At 53.5% G+C, this 18,048-nt stretch overlaps 2 protein-coding genes across 2 annotated transcripts; both read left to right on the top strand.

Annotated features, from left to right (window-relative positions):
* Positions 1-420: 420 nt before the first annotated feature.
* LOC119096583 (nucleoporin GLE1) lies at positions 421-4,830 on the top strand. The gene is made up of 2 exons (XM_037219486.1): positions 421-437; positions 2,067-4,830. Exon 2 carries the CDS (start codon positions 2,068-2,070, stop codon positions 4,267-4,269), a length of 2,202 nt encoding a protein of 733 aa, XP_037075381.1. The 5' UTR covers positions 421-437; position 2,067; the 3' UTR covers positions 4,270-4,830.
* Positions 4,831-7,451: 2,621 nt separating this feature from the next.
* LOC119097314 (transcription termination factor 5, mitochondrial) lies at positions 7,452-17,842 on the top strand. The gene is made up of 10 exons (XM_037220361.1): positions 7,452-7,547; positions 9,807-9,884; positions 10,043-10,140; positions 10,410-10,540; positions 11,449-11,571; positions 12,012-12,216; positions 12,928-13,085; positions 13,550-13,655; positions 14,944-15,486; positions 17,807-17,842. The coding sequence occupies exons 2-10, from the start codon at positions 9,821-9,823 to the stop codon at positions 17,840-17,842; spliced, it is 1,464 nt and encodes a 487-aa protein (XP_037076256.1). The 5' UTR covers positions 7,452-7,547; positions 9,807-9,820.
* The last annotated feature ends 206 nt before the right edge of the window (positions 17,843-18,048 follow it).

Here is an 18,048-nt window from a genome sequence, read left to right as displayed (position 1 = left end):
ATGAACACATGACAGTGATGGCTGGGTGGTGGCAGCACCAAGAGTGTTACTCTGGCAAGCTGCAATCACGTAACATGATTTAAAAGGTCGTTGAAGGATGACAGTAAAATCGGCAAAAAATTCGCGGAGACGCCTGCAAATAGTTGCTCGCTTCTATACCCTTGGTGAATGATTTGTATGATGCATGCGGCACAATAATGTGTCCATTGAAATCAGGAGATATCCAGCAGCAGCTGGATATCATATCCAAGGCATCCAGCAGCTGAGATACACACCTGCTCAGTGCCCGTCGCAGGCCGCTTACAAAGTGACTCCCAGTGATGTCACACAGTCGTCACACGGCAACAACGCGGGCAAGGCTATATCCTGAAATGCTGGCGATTGCGAGACGTGGGGCAGTGGTGGCGGTGCCGTGCGACGGTGTTTGAAAAACGAAGGTAGTGGCCACGGTAGATTAACCTATAACAACGGATTAACGGTAGATAACAAGATCATTTGAATTTGTTGTAGCAGGTTATGATTGCTTTGTTCTTAATTGCCTGGAGCACAATTCATCTACAGATTAGAGGTCGCTGCTGGCCTTTTTATGTTATTTACAATTGTGATAAGTAAGAAATGCCTAACACTTGGTAACCTAACAATTTAAAGGTCTGCAAAGGACATCTTTCCAAGATGTTTTGGGCCTCATGATGCTACCATTTGTCTCCCCCAAAACCACAAAATTGCCAGTTTTTGTATACATTTTAGGGGTGTGTGGGACCAGTATTGCTAAGCACATAGCTGACTGCTGGTTTTAGGGTGATAGCATTGTATGTATGCCCAAATGGATATGCATTAGAAGCAAGAAACTATCACATTGATCAATGAGTCACCATGACAAACAAAAACACCTTCCATGATGCCTGCATGTGTTTTTCACCAGGAGCTTGCCACCACATCCAATATTTGAAAGCAACTGACTTGGTACTCACAAGATCAAACAAGCCTGAGACCTTAGAATGGGGCTGAGCATGAACTAGGGTAGATCCAGTATGCTGCTTCAGGGAGAGAGCAATGTTGGCCTGGTTGCTAAATCCCCAAAAAGTGTCCTTGCTTTCAAAACTCATCAACTTTTATTTACCTAAAGTAGGTGTTCTTTAACCAACTCCCCAGTAAAAGTTGTATGGGTGGGGGGGTGGGGGTTGGAAATGATTGGGCTGCCTCTTGAGTTGAATCAATCCTTGACCATCAAATAGAGTGCTGGAAGCTTATAAAGTTTAAAGTTATCCCGATAGACATGATTAATGGAGGCCTGCATTACATATATTTGCCCTGTAACACCTGAGACCTCTGGAAACATGACTGTGGCCAACAGACAACCAGAAGAAAACATGTTCTAGAAACATGTGGCTTAACCCAAAAAGCATATTTTAGCCTTTTGGAGAGCGTCATACAGACTGAGCACGTTGTAAGCTGGTGCAATAGTGTTCAGTGGGCCATTGTCTTTGTCATTTTTATCCACGTAAAAGGGGTGTCCGATCAGCAAGCTGGTCTCTGTTAGGCGTGCTACTGTGACAACAGCAGCAATGTGACTACAAAGCAGACAAGTTAGGAGACTCAAAAAGTTTTAAACTCTACAGGTCATTCAAATCTGTGAGCTGCTGATTAAGTTTGTGATCAGGGATCAGGGGGGAGTGTGAAGGAAAACCTTTGTCTGGTGCACTGTGGAAGCGATGAGGTGGGCTCAAGAGGCGAGCAATGCCTCAAAACATTTGGCTAGTGGTGTTGCATGGGCAGGACGGCGAGGGGGCGCTTAGGTTGGAGCACGGTGGAGGTGGCTCAAATGCATCAGTTTTTGAGGTCTTCTAGCTGTGTCCTACAATATCCCTGAGACGTTTTCGTCGGCTTTTTAAGGTACTATATGGGCCTGTGTTACACTGAAATTATACACCCTTAGATCTATGTGAAGTGGCCCATTGCTGAATGTGTCCGCGAGTAGTGACTGGCGCTATCGCGTCCGCCTCCGCCGGCGCTGACACCGCTGCGCCGGTTCCCGGCTGGCAGTTGGGGACTGCCGTGTGCCGCAGGATGAGCGTGGCGGAGCAGCTGCAGCGCACGCCGCGCGGCCGCCTCCGCTACGACCGGCGCCAGCTGAGCCCTCAGTCGCTGCAGGACGTCATCGGCGAGATCCACACCGACATGGACTCGATGCAGGTGCGACTCGCCTCGCCCGACAGCTATACGTCGCCACCCAGCTTCGGCCTCTCGTTCGACTCGTCCGAGGACTCGCTGCTCTTACCGCGCGCCTCGCCAACCGCCGCCAACGGTAGCGCGAACAACACCGCCGCCGACGGCAACGCAGACCAGACCGCCGCCGACGGCAGCGCAGACCAGACCGCCGCCAACGCCAGTGCGGATCAGACCGCCGGCCCGAGCCCTAAAAGCGCGGACCGACCCGCGGGCCTCGCGGAGCGGTCCTCGGGCATGACGCCTCGTGTCGCCAGCTCACCGAACGGAGGACCGGCCACCAGCGCGCCGCGGTCAGAGGGCTCGCCGGCGCCGCTCACGCCCCGCGCCTACGATCGGCTGCTGCACGAGGAGAAGCGGCGCCACCTGCAGGAGGCTAAGGCGCTGGCGCGCGACCGGCTGGCGGCCGCCGAGGTGGCGCTAGAGCGGCTGCACCGCCAGCACCAGAAGCGCCGACAGCAGCTGGCGGACGAGCTGCGCCAGCGCGACCAGCGGCAGCGCGAGCAGCGCCGCCTGGAGCGCCAGCAAAGCGACTGGGAGCTGCATGAGGCGCACGAGCGCATCCAGCAGCTGCAGCAGCGGCGCGCCAAGGATCTAAGTGAGCGCGTGCAGGCGGCCGCGGAGCAGCAGCGTGCCGACGAGGAGGAAGAGCGCCGGCGCGCCGCCCGCGAGCGCGCCCTGGTGGACCAGATGTTGGCTGCGCAGAAACAGATGGGTGCCGTGATTGCCCAGGTGGTGGCTGACATCCGTGGCTGTCGGAACCGTGCCGGTCTGCAAGCTAGCCCTGCCGCCGCCCAGATGGACCAGCTGAAAAAGCTGATGGCGCGCATGGACACGCTGGTGACGGAGCCGACGACGGCGCTGCGGCCTTCCGACGCCGAGGCGCTGGTGGCCGAGGCCGTTCAGCTCGCTGAGCTGGTCTCCAGCCGCATTGAGACGATCAACGCGGCGGCGGCGGCGGCGGCTGACACGGCAGCCAAGGCTGAGTCCGAACCGCCGGTGGCGCCCGCGGCACCGCCGCCGCCGCCATCACCGGAGGTCGCCGCCGTGGAGACCGAGTCGCCGTCGCCGGCGACGGAAACAGCAGTTTCCGATTTCGTGCAAGAGGACAATCTGCTTTGGTGTGATGGCTTGCGCGCAAAACTGACGCAGTTCCAGGCCGGTTTCGCTGACTTGCTGGCCGACCCGAGCCTGAAGAAGTTCAAGTTTGACTGCCAGAAGGCGGTCAACACGCCGATCAACGCCATCTCGCCGGTGTCGACGGCCCACCTGCGCGACAAGCTGGAGAAGCTGCGCGCGCTTCTGCGCGGGGAACCGGTGACGGTGTCCGGCCAGGGCCGGGTCACGGCCGCCGCCCACCCGCGTGGCGTCCAGTTTTGCCTCGATCTTGTCGCCAAGAAGTTTGTGCGCCAGGGGGAGGACGTGGTGTCCAGCAAGCCGGAGGCGGCGTTCGCGCTGGCGGCAGTGCTGTGCGCGCTGACACTCGAGTTCCCGGAGCTGGCGGAGCTGACGCTGGCCCACTGCCAGGCGCGCTGCCCGTACCTGGTGCCGATGTACCCGCCGCAGCTGGACGGCGATTCGGACGAGGCCTACTACCGCAAGCTGGGCTACGACTACGTGGACGGCGTGGTGGAGCGCCAAGACAAGTTCCTGAAGCGGATGTCGGGCGTGGCGCGCCTGTACGCGGCGGTGCTGACGGCGCGTCCGCCGCGCGCCGCCGGCGCCGCCGCGCGCCCGCTCGGCCTGCGCCTCGCCTGGCGCTGGCTCGCCTCGCTCGTCAACCTCGAGCCGCGCGCCGACATCACCGCCTCGCTGCTGCACGACCTGCTGGAGGTAGCCGGTGCGGCGCTCGCCGCCGCCTACGGGGCGCAGTTTTTCAAGCTGGTGCGCCTCGCGTACGGCCGGTACCTGGCACGCGTGCGCCAGGCCACCCCGCCCGGCTGCGGCGGCCCGCTGGTGCGACTGGAGCAGCAGCTGAACGCGATCGTACGCATGGGGCGCGTACCGTCGCCGCCCGGCCAGCTGCAGCTGTTCAACTGGTGAGCGGTCAGGCGGCCGCGCCGAGTCGCTTCGCTCTCTGGGAGAACGGCATTCGCCGTGGCCGGTGGCGGGGTCATGACGTCACGGACGTCAGGACGTTAAGGGAAGCGCCTGGCAGCATGTGCGTGGCAAGCATCTGCTCGACAGACTAGTCTGGTCTCCGCCTCAGTGCACCGCCGCTGCTCACCCGTCGTCAGTTCGCACCAGACTTTGGCGAACGGTCCCAGAGCGATTTGTCTTCACAATGCAGAGCACGGGTTTGACGATTGTTTGGTACCATGATAGTTGAACGAGTGATTTTGTCGAGCGCCTGTATCAGTGACGTAATTACGTTTTCTGGGGCCAGGGAGGAGTTGTAAAGGGGCCTTTTTGCCTGTTGTTGCGACGCGCATCGGTTGGGGCACGTGCTGTTGCCCGTTGGCCGTCAGTTTTGTCTCTCGGCGAGTGCTCGTTTGGTGGTGCATGAGCCGTTCCTTCAGACTGCACGCATGTTCAGGATCAGCTCATGCATGTCAGTCTGTGCCAGGCTGTATTCTGTGCTGCTTCAATAAAAGTAATTGCATTGTTAAACGTTTTGTTTCAAACGGCATTGCTTTATCCCTTTGAATGCCGATGGCTCGTTTGGTGGGGTGTGCGGCACGAATCAAGCACGATACGGCTCAGAGTCGGAAGAGCATCTCGAGTAGTTGTACCAGCTGATACATGAAACAGTGCGCTACTTGGACTTAAACCTTTTCGGAGAAATATCCGCACTTCTTATGCTGCACTTTGTATTGTCAGCCGAGCTTTGCAATGCTGCACACCTGTGCGGATACGGACATGAGTGTAGCGGTAACACGGATCAGGGCGGAGAGAAACGTTAGAGACCTTGGCTCTCGTGGAACGTTCTTTGGGGTCGGGCGAAAGGGGTGTGCGAAATACGGTGACGTTGGCAAAGAGTATGGTAGCATATTGCAGCTCGACTTTAGGCATTTTGGGTTTCTTAAATGGCGCAAAAAGACATGGGCAATCGACGCGACAATAAAAAGTAGCCCGGCAAAAGACGTTTGGCTTAATGCATCCTGGTGATTTGTCCGAAAGCCGCAAGTTCGAAATCTCACCTCAGTTTGATAATATTTTGATTGTGTCAAGTCGCTTCATAGGTGGTATTCCAAACAAACGGCAGCTTGTTTCTGTTTCAAGTGTGGACACAAAGAGCGCCGCTGTACCATCCTGGTCCCTCATTTGGCTGGTTCATGGCAAGAAAGCGACAATTTTTTGAAGAGTATCGTGGTCTGCGGCGAAATCTAGGCCCGCTCGCAAGAGCCAGAGAACGCCAGACTAGGGTGTGTAGAATGCCCGATTAACCCTGCCTAACTGGCTTGAGGAGCAAGTGGGACCTGCCGGCCTTCGGCCGATCTGTTACTAGTGACGATGAATCCGCTGAGCAAATGGTGCCCCAATACTCGTTAATCGTGATCTCGCGGAAGATGAGTGCGATCTGGAATGTGACAGGCCGCTGAAACCGCACTCACTCGGCTCTTGACACCGCAATTTTACGGGAGAGGGAATGGTGCGTGCTGCGGTGAACGCTGTAGTTTGCCATCTGCAAGGGAGGCTGTGATCTCGGAAATGACTCGAACTCTCAATGATTTTACCAGTTATGAGAGGCAATCGTAGGGTAAAAAATGACAGGTCACGCGATAGCCTCCGCCAGGTACACTCGGGGAGGTCAGAGCACCCGCAGCATACCGCCAGTACACATCTCTCAACTCCCAAGAACGCTCGCAATAATACCCCTCTGATATGGACACAGCTGCGAAGCAAAAGTCTGTCTAGTAACGTTTATCCAGATCGGTGGTGCATTTGGGCGACGACGCGACGGTGATGCGTTTTAACACTGAATCACCATGCATCACGTGTCTATCATCCGGTCCCTTGGCGCGCTTCGTTTCCGATCGTATTTCATTACCAAAACATGGACGTAAGAACAGCAATCATTGAAGTAACATAGCTGCGCCAAGCTTAACTCTCAGAGAACTTTTTCCAATAAGCGGTGCCCCTGAAATATGCGCCATCATGACAACCGCGAGTGGATTTCTCACAAGTGACATGTTTTCAAGTCATCAACTCAATAAGAAATTATTCAGGAAACAACAGCAATACAAAAAAAGCAAGTAGGAGAGCCAAAGAACGCGAAGGATTTCATCTACAGCCAACAATAAAAAACGCCAGCCGCCGTGCCTCATCATCATCATCATCATCGTCAACGCCATCGTCAGCTTGCGCGTGACGTCGCAGACCACGTGACTTTCAGGTCACGTGACGTGACGTAGACCGAATACTGGGCCCTGATTGGTGCTGACAAACGTGCTGAGGACAGATCGAACGCTGCCCAAGTAAACCGACAAGAGCCTGTCACGAGCATCGCGCGGCTACTGCCGAGATACCAGAAATGGAGGCCACGAGCCGGAGATCAAATTTTATAATTCTTCAATACTACGTCTACGTCTGCTACGGAACACATGGTGGCGGGGCTAAGCTCGCGTGGGCAAACAATTAATGGTGCCCATATCCATGCCCAGTGGCATCAGTTGGACGACACTGTATTGGATGACAGTACCTATCGGCATGGTGGAGCAAAATTTACCACAGTATCACTCTATCAGATGATAATCAAGCTTAAAACTGAACAGGGGCAGCACTGCTCTCTTCATGCTGGACGTCCATAAACGCTGGATGCCTGGATGGTATGTAAGCTGGATGTTATGAACTTGGGATGCTACGATTCTGGTTGTTGTGAGCCTGGATGTTGTGAATCTTTCCTACCCAAGAGCTATTTGACGAATTTTGGACGTTTTGAACGCTGGATGTTGCGGTTTGGTACGTTTCGACCACTTGACGTTATAAAATCTGGATGGTTCAATGAGCATCCGGCTGCCTCACAGCCTGCAGCCGATGAATGCACGTGAATCTGACAAGGCACTATAACAAACAAACATGCCGACGCACGGGAGCCAGCCTCCTTCCTCGCCGCCGGCTCCTCGCTGCGCAAATGGTTTGAAACTTTTGACTCTTGGTTTGATTCATGCTAAAAAATCTCGTTGGTACGTCTAAACTTTTCAACCTGCATAAAGCTGCCACATAGTGTGAAGCGACGTTTGCTGCGCAGTAAACACATTTAATGGGTTGTCTTTTTTGCCATCGAATGTGCCTGTGCTCGAAAACACAATTAATTACAATTGTGCGTGCGCCGATTTTTATAAGTGCTAACTGAGAAGCATCTTGCCAACGTTGTAATGGTATGTGAGTGTGGCTATTTTTCGTGAACAGGTCAGAAAATGTCAGAAGTTGTCCGAGATAAAGTTGATCTCTGCCGTGCCCTTACTTGAAAGAAGTGGCACGAACAGCCATTGACATTTGACTAGTTGCAAACCGTGGTGACGTGTCAGTGATATGTCTGGGACCAGCAGAATCCTTTCCCAAATGAGGAAGTAAGATGCTCCACTTAGGCTTATTTTATTTACCTGACTTACCCATTAAATACAATTTGTCAGCATATTTGTTCATTTTCTCTGATTTTAACTGGCATACAATTCATGAATCACATTGTGAACCCTCAATACTCTAATTCAATCATCCCTGCATACAAAGTTGATTATCTTCCCCAAATCAGATGGTGTATCTCACTGCAAGGCTTTGCTCAGAGTGCCTTGCAAAAAGTACATGTACACCAATTCAGATCAGTGGGGACATCACTGTGGAAATTTCAGCACACTGAAAGATTCTGTGGCCCTTAGAATTTGGGGCATGGTGCCACTAGTTTCCATTCATAGAGCCAATGTTTTAAGGAGTTATGATGCTGAGAAATAAATCTTCATCAGATTACCCAAAATATTATTTGTGGTGAAGTAATTTAAAAATGTACAGGAATGTGATCTAGCCATAGTTAGGCATACAACAGCATGGAATTTATTTACCATTATATGTGTTCAGCACAATGGATGTCTTTTTTGCAGGTTGGGGTTCTGGCTTAAGGAGATTGTATCAAAATCTACCTTGCTTTGCTGGGTGTATTATGTACCTAGATTATCAGTATATGCAAAGAACAGGAACTGACAAAATTTGTTATTGCTAATGTGTTAGGCTACTAACAGTGTATTTTTTTCATTCAAACTGTGTTCATCCTGTGCCAGAAATGTTTAACTTGTGTGGTAAAATGCATATGTTATGCTATAACTCAAGGAGTGAAATATGCTTAATAATGCTTCTGTTTGGTTTGGCAATATAATGTCAGTTTGATGTACAAAAATTGAGTGACAGCTGAGCACCATCGCTAACCCTGCAGGCTGCAGTTCGCTAAATTGACACAATAGGAGGCGGCAGCTGCCAAGTATTGTCATGGCTAATAATGGTAAAACTTTCTGAGTTCCCTGCACTTTTCACAATTTGTGTTTAGAGATTTGCATAGCATTTTGTTGCATGACAAACCAGGTTTCAAGGAGAGTAATTGGCATGTTTGGTTTGATGTGTCCCATACTGAAAGAAAAACTAGATGCTGCTCACCTATATCTATGTTTTTTGTCTGTACAACAAATTTATGAAGAGCACTAGGTTATGGTAATCATATTGGGGTTAGTAGTTTTGCAACCAACTGTTCTGATACATATCTTATCCAGGTTTGCATTGATAAGACTTGTTACCTGCTCTATGTCTGCTTTGATGGGAACATTGCTCCTGAGATTTGTAACATCCATGCTAAAGGAGGCATTATATGGCAGATGCCTAGTCAGGAACACATTCTGTACTCCTGAGGTGGGCCTTGGTTGTTAAGTAGGCAAGCAGGGATTAGGGTTAGTATATGAGATATAACCCTGCACAGAGAGCAGGTCAGCTTGCTGCCTGTGTCAGTTTAAATGATATTTGTCAGTTTGCCAATTTCTGGATTCAAATCCTGGCATTTATTTATTGATGGTTAGTCTTTTTGCTGCTTTGAATTTTTGATTAAATGTTGGCTGTTCATCCATCTAATGAGTAGCCTTGGCCTTTACAATGTCCAACATTTGTCACTAGATAAAGATTATCAGACATCTGGTATGATCTGGTGACACCATCTGCTTTGGAGGCACTAGGCTACCATTCAGAGGCACCATAAATTTGGGTTAGGCATGGTGGTGGCTGCCTGTTTGTAGCATAGGTACTTGTACCTGAATGATACTGCAATCAGTATCTTCAGCTCTCAGTGGGCTTCTGAGAGTCAGAAATGAATCAAATCATTGGTGAGTTAGTTGAAATTTAAATCAAGCAAGTGACATGATATGCTAATTTTGGATGATTGATGTGTACACAGTGCAACAGTGTAATAGCTACATAGTTTCAAAATAGGAAGCCTTTATACTATTTTAATATTTCCATAGAATAGTGCATCTCCTAGGCTGCTGTTACTGAAGGCAGTTGCACCACGCTGCACCTAAGTGTGTACATGGTTTCTCCTTTGGTTTTCTCATGGCTGATGGTCCAATGCCAGCCTTGCACATGATTGATAATGCTTTTTGTTCAAGAACCTGGCTCCAGTATGCCTCAAGCAGCTGCAGGCGGGTATCCTATAGTGGCCATACACCGGCTTCAGAGATTATTTGGTAAGAATTTCTGTTAATACATTTTAAGTATGTCATGAGATTGGTTGGAAATTTGGAGGTGATATGTAAATTATGTCATTCTGTGCTATTTTGATGGCAACATTTATTTTTTGTGATTGCTCCCAAACATGGCTCTCATGAAATATGTATCACTCCAGGAATCAGCAGAAAATGTGCAAAAGTTATTATCAGGAGGCAAGAAGAAAAGAGAGATAATGAAGAGGATGAGATTTTATCAGTTCTTCAGCTTCTTAAGGTAAACTGTGACAATTTACTGTTGGTTTGCCTTTAATGGATCATGGTTAACCTCCCTCTCTGAATTGTTTGTGTCTGCCATTGATGACTTGAACAACTGATGTACCCGTGTCAAGTGTTTTGTACATGGAACCTGTTTTCGACTTTTGCAATGTCGGTCGTGTTACGTCAACTACTCGTCAACGCAGAAAGCTGATTAAAGCTTGTTCACGTGTCAGCCGGGGCCGTTTTGGTCATAGCCATGCTAAGCATCGTCTTCATTTTCTTCAGAAATGGAATTTGAACGTGGAGAACGTGACCCGTTTTCCGCAAGTCCTGAAGGGCACAACAATGTCTCTCGATCACCACAAGCACATTCTGGAGGAATGCGGAATAAAAGTCGGCGTGTCCAGTCTGGCGGGGTGAGTAGCACTGCATTGATTTGTGCCGCGAGATACGACAGGCTGCTTTGTCGACATTCGTCTGCTACTTGATGTAGCCGTTACAACAATGATCCAGCAAACGGCCACCACTGGCGCAGTGAGAGGCCGCCGTTGACCGCTGGAGGGTCCCCGTCATCGGGCCTGCGGTGGTACGCCCGCCGGCGACACGGCGACCCCGCCGTGCCGGTCCATAGCGGGCCGCCCGTGATAGACGTGATGGACTCGCCGACTTAGTGTCCTCGTTGTAGGGGGCGGGGGAGTGCACTTCATTGCTCGCCGTTTCATCGCGGTCACGCTCCAAACCCACACCCAAACGTGTGATCCACTGACTGTATGCCCTGTCGGCCAACGCACCGGTCCCAAGCGGAGGCCACGCCACGCCATGGCGACTGGTGGCGGTAACCGGCGTCACGGGTCAGCACCCCGCCGATAAGCAATAGACCGCGCTGCCCGTGATTGCTCATTGCGGCCTCGCCTTTGCCCGCGCTTGCCCCGCAGCGTCAACGATGAACCCTCTTTGGGCCTGCGCTTGGTCCCTGGGAGGGAACCGTTTATCGATAATAGTCCAGCATTCGAGCGGCCTTTGTCTCTGGGCCTTCCTAGGAGCGTCGCTTGAGTGATGTACCTGCTCGAGCCTGCCTCTAGCGCGCAGCGGCGGCGTAATCCATCAATAACGGACGTGATGCGGCCGTTCTTGCGCTTCGCCGTTGCGTTGCCTGCACTTGCTCTTTGTACCGTCGGTGGAGCTGCAGGCTGACGGAACACTGCGGCCACGGCGTCCCGGAGCCAGCGCCGTCAGCCGTCTGGCTGCCCTGGGGCGCCGTTGGCCGGCGCGCCGGGCCGGGCCGGCTACCCGCGCGTGCCCCGCTGACGCCCGGCGCCGGCAGGTACCTGCGGCTGAACCGAGCCTTCCTGTTCGCGCTGGAGAGCCACGGCGCCATTCCTCCGGACCATGACATCGTTCAGACGCTCTGCGACTCGGTGGAGATGACGTCAGCCGACGACATCAGGTCAGCTGGGACAGGACCCGGGCATCCCTTCCGCCTGTGTGTGGAACAAGGAAAACGGTGCCAAGTCCCGTGTTATTGGTGGTCAGGCATGAGTTTTGAGGTAAATTGGGTCCTCTTCACTTCTGACATAGCGTGACGACAATGCAAATGATTTCAAGGAAGAATTCGTTTCAGGCGCTATTAAGCGTTCATGTTTGCGTACGCTCTTGCGTGGCCACCATGCGCCTGACACGCAAACCCCGTATTTTATACGTCAAATACGCGACCGGTTTTGTCTCTATGATGCTGCCACGACGAGCTCTGCGGCGTCTTTTGGCCAAGCCTGTGTGTGGAAGACGTTTTCTCCCCTCCGTTGACCGCGGTGTGCGCTGCTGACCCTCGCCGTCGCCGGACGACGTCTCCGCCCGCCGAGCGTGACGCCTGCGGCCTTGCTCTGGCAGACACTCCCTGGGCAATGTCAGCTCGCGGCCGCTGATGGACGTGCGCCTGGCCGTGTTCCGGCGCTTCCTCTGCCAGAGACTGGACTGCGACGAGCAGACGGCCCGGGTGATGGTGGAGCGCTACCCGCGCAACCGGCACAAGAGTCTGCGGCTTACCGCCGGCATCCTTTGCCAGCTGGAGCAGCAGAACTTCAGCGCCGAGAAGGTGCGTCAGCGGCGGGAGTCGGAGGGGAGCCGAGGGCGGTCAATGCCAACATGTCCGGCGACACGCGCGAGGATAGTGGTCTGCCGTGGGGTTGGCGGCGGTGGCCTGTGCTGAAACAGGTGTCGTGGTTGCTGTGGGCAGATGGCTAATTGTTCAGGCGTGACTGCATCAGTAAGGCTCCCATCCTGTGGCGGCACTTTGTGCTCTAGGGGGGGGGGGGGGGGCTGACCCCCAATATTGATGAGCCCCTCAATGTTTTTCTGTCCCTCCCCCAATGATTATTGGCAAAACAAGAAAATACTGGGTCAATGAAATGTAGCGAATTTCTCTGAATCGCTATCATGCTCATTTTCTGCCGAAAAGTATCCCATAGGCAACTAGTATTTGACCATGCCAACCCTCCTCTGTATGCAAATGCGAACGTTGCGAGATTTCCATGGGAGAACACGGGTAAATCAGTACAAAAAATGTACTGTGGTGTGCGGCAGCTTTTTAAAACACTGTGACCCAGATAAATGCTGTCTAACGTTTTCCTCAACAACAAGTATGTTTGTCGCACGACGATAGCTGTGGTCTTATTTGACTGCCAATGCCATGGCAAAGCACGAGCAGCGACATTGATTGTAGAAATTCCACATCCATGAAACAGTGACCATAGATACCGTGGTTCTCTCTGACACTGCCCTCCTTCCGTCCCCCCGCCCCGGGCAGATCATCCGGAACCCGTACTTGCTGAACACGCACCCGGAGCAGCTGGAAGCGCTGCTGAAGAACTGCCCGACCGTGGCCAGCACCGACATCCGCGAGATGATACACCGTGTGCCGCGCATCGCCTACATGCCCTGGCACAACACTGTGCAAATCATCAGGTGCGCCGGGCGGCGAGGTCGGGAGGGAGGGGGGGGGGGGCAAGGGCATCCGTCCGGGAGGGGCGGCGGGGCCGAGGCTGTAATGGTTACCCTTTGGATTCGTATGTGGTGGTGTTGTCAAGTGCGCTCTTTGTAGGCGATTGTCTCGGTTTTCTATGGGCTTTCGCCTTGTGATGCACACGCCTGTCGAAAAACGGTGCCAGGCATTTTCAGTCGGGTAAAAGGTGTGCACGTTCATTCCGTATATCTGCAAGATGACCGAATGAATGCTTAGTGAACATATACATCCAGCCAATGTGCAACACGTAGTATAGCACCATTATTGTGTTTCGAACTTATGTTTTGAATTCTCATGACCTGTTGATGTCGTGCGCGCTTGTTCTTGGTGAGCACTGTATGCCTGCGCGTGCCAGTCTCCTGGGCTCATCCCGCCTGTTGTCAGTCGCTCAGCCTGCTTCCGCCAGGTGCCTGAACGAGCACGGCTTCTCGGAGAAGATGGTGATGAACGGCGCCGAGTTGTTCTCGCTGTCGGCCGACACCGTTCGGCAGCGGCTCGCTCTGATGTCCGAGGTGAGTCACAACGTCCGACAGCGGCTCGCACTGATGTCCGAGGTGGGTCACACCGTCCGACAGTGGCTCGCTGTGATGTCCAGGGTGAGTCATATCGTACGACAGCGGCTCGCTCTGATGTCCGAGGTGAGTCACACCGTCCGAAAGCGGCGGCTCTGATGTCCGAGGTGAGTCACATCGTCCGACAGCGGCGGCTCTGATGTCCGAGGTGAGTCACACCGTCCGACAGCGGCTGCTCTGATGTCGGAGGTGAGTCACACCGTCCGACAGTGGCTCGCTCTGATGTCCGAGGTGAGTCACACCGTCCGAAAGCGGCTGCTCTGATGTCCGAGGTGAGTCACACCGTCCGACAGCGGCTGCTCTGATGTCGGAGGTGAGTCACACCGTCCGACAGTGGCTCGCTCTGATGTCGGAGGTGAGTCACACCGTCCGACAGTGGCTCGCTCTGATGTCCGAGGTGAGTCGCACCGTCCGAAAGCGGCTGCTCTGATGTCCGAGGTGAGTCACACCGTCCGACAGCGGCTGCTCTGATGTCGGAGGTGAGTCACACCGTCCGACAGTGGCTCGCTCTGATGTCGGAGGTGAGTCACACCGTTCGACAAACACGCAGCTTAACCACTATACTACCGGCACCCTATGGGCTTTTGGCGTGCGGTAGTTTTAGCGGTGTCGTTGCGAGTTCACACGGCTGTCGGGCCGCTTCCACTCCACGTCGCGTATCAGTAATCCAAGTCAGATGAAGACACAAACCCCCATGCACGCCGATCAACACAAAGGAACGCATGTAACAACGTATACAACATGAGCACATACATTTTCTAAAATCGGTTGTGAGAGGTCTGTGCCGATCAAGCTTGATTTCGCCCGTTACGAGTACACTCTTTACGGTTTTGGTGTAAGCGATTAAGAACGCGTGATGACAGATTGTTTGACGGCAACAATACTGTACATCACAGGGGGCTTGTGTGTCACGTGCCAGAATGGAGGTGGGAGGGCGACGATTTTTGCAGGGCAGCCCAAAAGTCCGACCATTTTGCCGGTGATGTTCGGGATACTCGTATGCCAGTTGTAAGAAAAGCTTGGAGAGGCCGTCGGCTCCGGCACAATCCAACGGCTAGGCCGGCCCTGTGTTCTGTGTTGTTTGTATGCTTCATCGCGTCAATCAACATTTGTCGCTCTGCTCTTTTAGGAAAATTCGAACCGTACATAAATTTTCTCGGAGTATGTACTGATGATGCTGACCGCGACCAGCCGTCTAATGGCGCGCCGCCGGCCGCCTCTCCGCCAGATACCGGAGCTGTGGGCGATGCGGCACAACAAGAACTTCCTCAGCATGGTGTTCTCCTTCCAACGCACGCTGGGCCGGCTTAACTACATGCAATCCATCAACATGCGCTGCGTCAGCGTGCATATGCTCAGCACGTTCTATCCGAACTTTCGGCGCCACGTCAGCACGGGCGAGGACAACAGCGGCGGCGTCGACATGGTCACCTACCTGAGCAAGCGGCTGGCGGCGCCGCGCGGCTCCATCCGCCACCAGCTGCGTCTACACCCGTTCTGGCGCTCGGTGCCGCTCGCCAGTGTGTCGCGGAGCACCGAGGCGCTGCTGGAGGCCGGCTTCTCGGCGGAGCAGGTGCGTCACGCGCTCCAGCTGTGCCTGTACCCGTGCAGCCGCGTACTGGCGGCGGTGCGCGCGGCGGCTGACGCTGGCTCCGTGCCTGAACCACACGTGCTGCAGCTGGCGCTGTACCTGCTGGAGCGTGACAGCCACTTCTCCGGCACGGGCGTGTTCGAGTTCGCGGCAGTGCAGCGGGGCGTCGGCGGCGAGCTGGCGGCCGTGCCGCTCGAGCCGCGGCGGGTGGCGCGCCGCCGGCCGGAGGACTCCCGCGTCGGCCGGCTGGCGGCGACCGGCGGCGGCGCCGCGTCCGACCACTGACGCCGGCCGCCGGGCGGACCGCCGCCGCTGCTGAGGGCCGACCGCGCTGCAGGGAGTGGGCGTTGGCGGCGCGGGAATGAGCTTGTGGAGGTTTGGGGCGAGCTGCAGGAGGTCTGCGGGGAGCTGCTGACGGACGGATAGCTGGTGTGAAGTGGCGGTTCCTCCGGCCTCCTGTGATTGAGGCTGGTGGTCCACTATTGTTTTTGCTGATTGAGTTGAGAGCATTGAGCCGTGGTGCTGAGCCGACTACCCTGGATTGCGATAGGCAGTTTGGCAGCTGGTAGCCTGCAGAGGATTGGTGCAACACATGTTGCTCTCCATCCCTTTTTGAATTTTTAAGTGCATGTTTGTGCATGGTCGTTTGTCCTCGGCTAGAACGACATTGCTCAAGTGGATGTATATGTACAAGTGGACTGTTTGAGATGTGGGTCGTGCAATACAGGCCATCTAGACTCGATCTCCGATTTATGGACCACAACATGCGCGTCATCCATCTGCTCGAGTTTGATTTGGAGTCGCAAGCATTTTAACATGAACGCCTTCGCTCTGTCAAGTCAGAGCAAATTGCGAAACAATGAACCACGAGTAAAATTAAAAAGGAAGCAAATCCAACTATCTCACCTGGAAGTTCCGCCTGTCGGTGGTTCTCAGCAGCGTTAAACTTCCGTTGCGCAGCGGTAAATATGACTGTGGACCACATACGTCCCCAACTCGCTCCAGTGGAGAAAGTCCGGACGCTGGCCCATAGCTCATGAGGTGCGCTCTGTCGCCAACTCCGAACAGCACAGATAGCTGGGGACCAACGGGGATTCCGACTAAGGGTTCGCGGCTCAGTGCCAGCGGCCTCGCCCGCGAAGTGGATTTCCATTGCAGCAACTTAGGAAATAATCCAAGCTGTCGGCGTGATTCAAGCCCACATCAGGCATGTGTTTTCACTACGTGACAACAGTGCCTGAGTAGCCATTTAGTGTATAAAAACGGGCAGGCTAGCCAAGCATCCTATTACAGGCATTTACATTCGAGTAGACGCACCGACGAATCAGTGGAAGCGATGCCCACTCTGACGTAGCGGAAGTACAAAGAACTAAATTACCCTGTGACACTCCGAAAGAATGGTTGGTTCGGGAGTCGACTCGGACTCAATCCAAAGTCTGGCACAAGTTCGGCATGCTGCATGTGACGACGGTCACCCATCGCAGTCAGCAACGCCTAGCAATGCGAAAAGCGATACCACCGCCACCTGCCGCGGACCTGGCTTTCGTCGCCGCCGTACTGCACAATAGCTCCACTCTTTCACTTCCGGCGAAACGTCATGGGCGATGTCTTAGCCGCCGCTCTGTTTTTGCGTCGCGGTTTGTACCACCGGCTGTCACCGTGTTCTACGTATTCACTGTCTGAATTTCTCGTGGAGGATGAGACCATCGGCCTACTGGCATATGACGTACTGCCATGTACGTGACGTACACGGAGGACCCCGGGCACCTGATGGACAACAACCCTGGTTTTATGTTCTGGACTTCGGCATTGTTAACCCCGTCAAGGAACACTTCCTTGCCTGTTACAAGTTCAGATGATACCGAATAAAACCAGTTTTCATTTACTGAAAGTACCGTTAGGACACGTTACTTTGCATCGCTGTGTTCGCTTACCTTGTCTGTTCACACCCCTTTCAAACGAGGTAGAAAACAAGTGGATCTCGCCCCAACCAGCAGAAAGTTTTGAAATGAGCGGCCTAGGAATGCTTGGAACCGATCTCAGTCCACCAAAGAGCGCAATACAGGCAGATATTTTCGTCATTGCTTGCCACGAATCTTTATCGGTTGTTGGTGACGGAGAGCATTAATTTATAAGCGTGCGGCCGTATTGGTCGCCTGTACAACGCGCTTTTGCAAATACTGAAGGCTTGCATGAGTTACGGCGGCGCAAGTGAACTCGAAATTGATCGTGTTCCTGGTATGCTAGAAGTCGATAGCCATCAGCATAAGAGCTTGCATCGATCATGCAGCGTCGATTATGAGTTCACGATAATGCCGAAAGACCAGTGGCTCAAGGTCACTCCTGGTTACATAGGAAAAAACTATCTCTAAGAGGAAAAGATCAAGAAGCAAAGGGACCACGATCCCTGCCATCTGTCGTGACTTATGTTTTAAAGAATTTCTTCCCTTCACTGCGAGATGAACAGAGGCTGTACCTCGTGAACTCGCTGTTAATGCAGCCCGACGGCCCGGAAGACATGGCTGATCTCGACTAGGGCGGGGCACGCCCGGCCTTTCGATATCTCCGAGTCAGCCGCCGGAGCGCCTTACGAGGTCACGCCAAACACGACGTCCGCAGAGATAGGTCAAGCCCTATCAGCTGGGGAGAAGGCCCATTAGCTCAAGAGCGGCATTGTGGACTTGGTGGGATCGAACTCAGTTTTGGCATGTCAGACATGAATGTCTACTTTGTCGTGATTGT

Source organism: Pollicipes pollicipes, unplaced genomic scaffold, assembly GCF_011947565.3.
Source record: "Pollicipes pollicipes isolate AB1234 unplaced genomic scaffold, Ppol_2.1 Scaffold_4295;HRSCAF=5057_pilon_pilon_pilon, whole genome shotgun sequence".
Taxonomy (NCBI): domain Eukaryota; kingdom Metazoa; phylum Arthropoda; class Thecostraca; order Pollicipedomorpha; family Pollicipedidae; genus Pollicipes; species Pollicipes pollicipes.
Note: the sequence above shows the minus strand (reverse complement) of the source record. Positions and strands in the feature narration are given on the sequence as shown.

Bases quoted from the DNA above. Each gene is read 5' to 3' on its own strand.
- LOC119096583 (XM_037219486.1), top strand. From the start codon at position 2,068: ATGAGCGTGGCGGAGCAGCTGCAGCGCACGCCGCGCGGCCGCCTCCGC.
- LOC119097314 (XM_037220361.1), top strand. From the start codon at position 9,821: ATGCCTCAAGCAGCTGCAGGCGGGTATCCTATAGTGGCCATACACCGG. The intron at 13,086-13,549 runs GTGCGCCGGGCG...TGCTTCCGCCAG, and splicing joins AACACTGTGCAAATCATCAG to GTGCCTGAACGAGCACGGCT. The intron at 15,487-17,806 runs GCGGCCGTGCCG...CTGTTAATGCAG, and splicing joins GGGGCGTCGGCGGCGAGCTG to CCCGACGGCCCGGAAGACAT.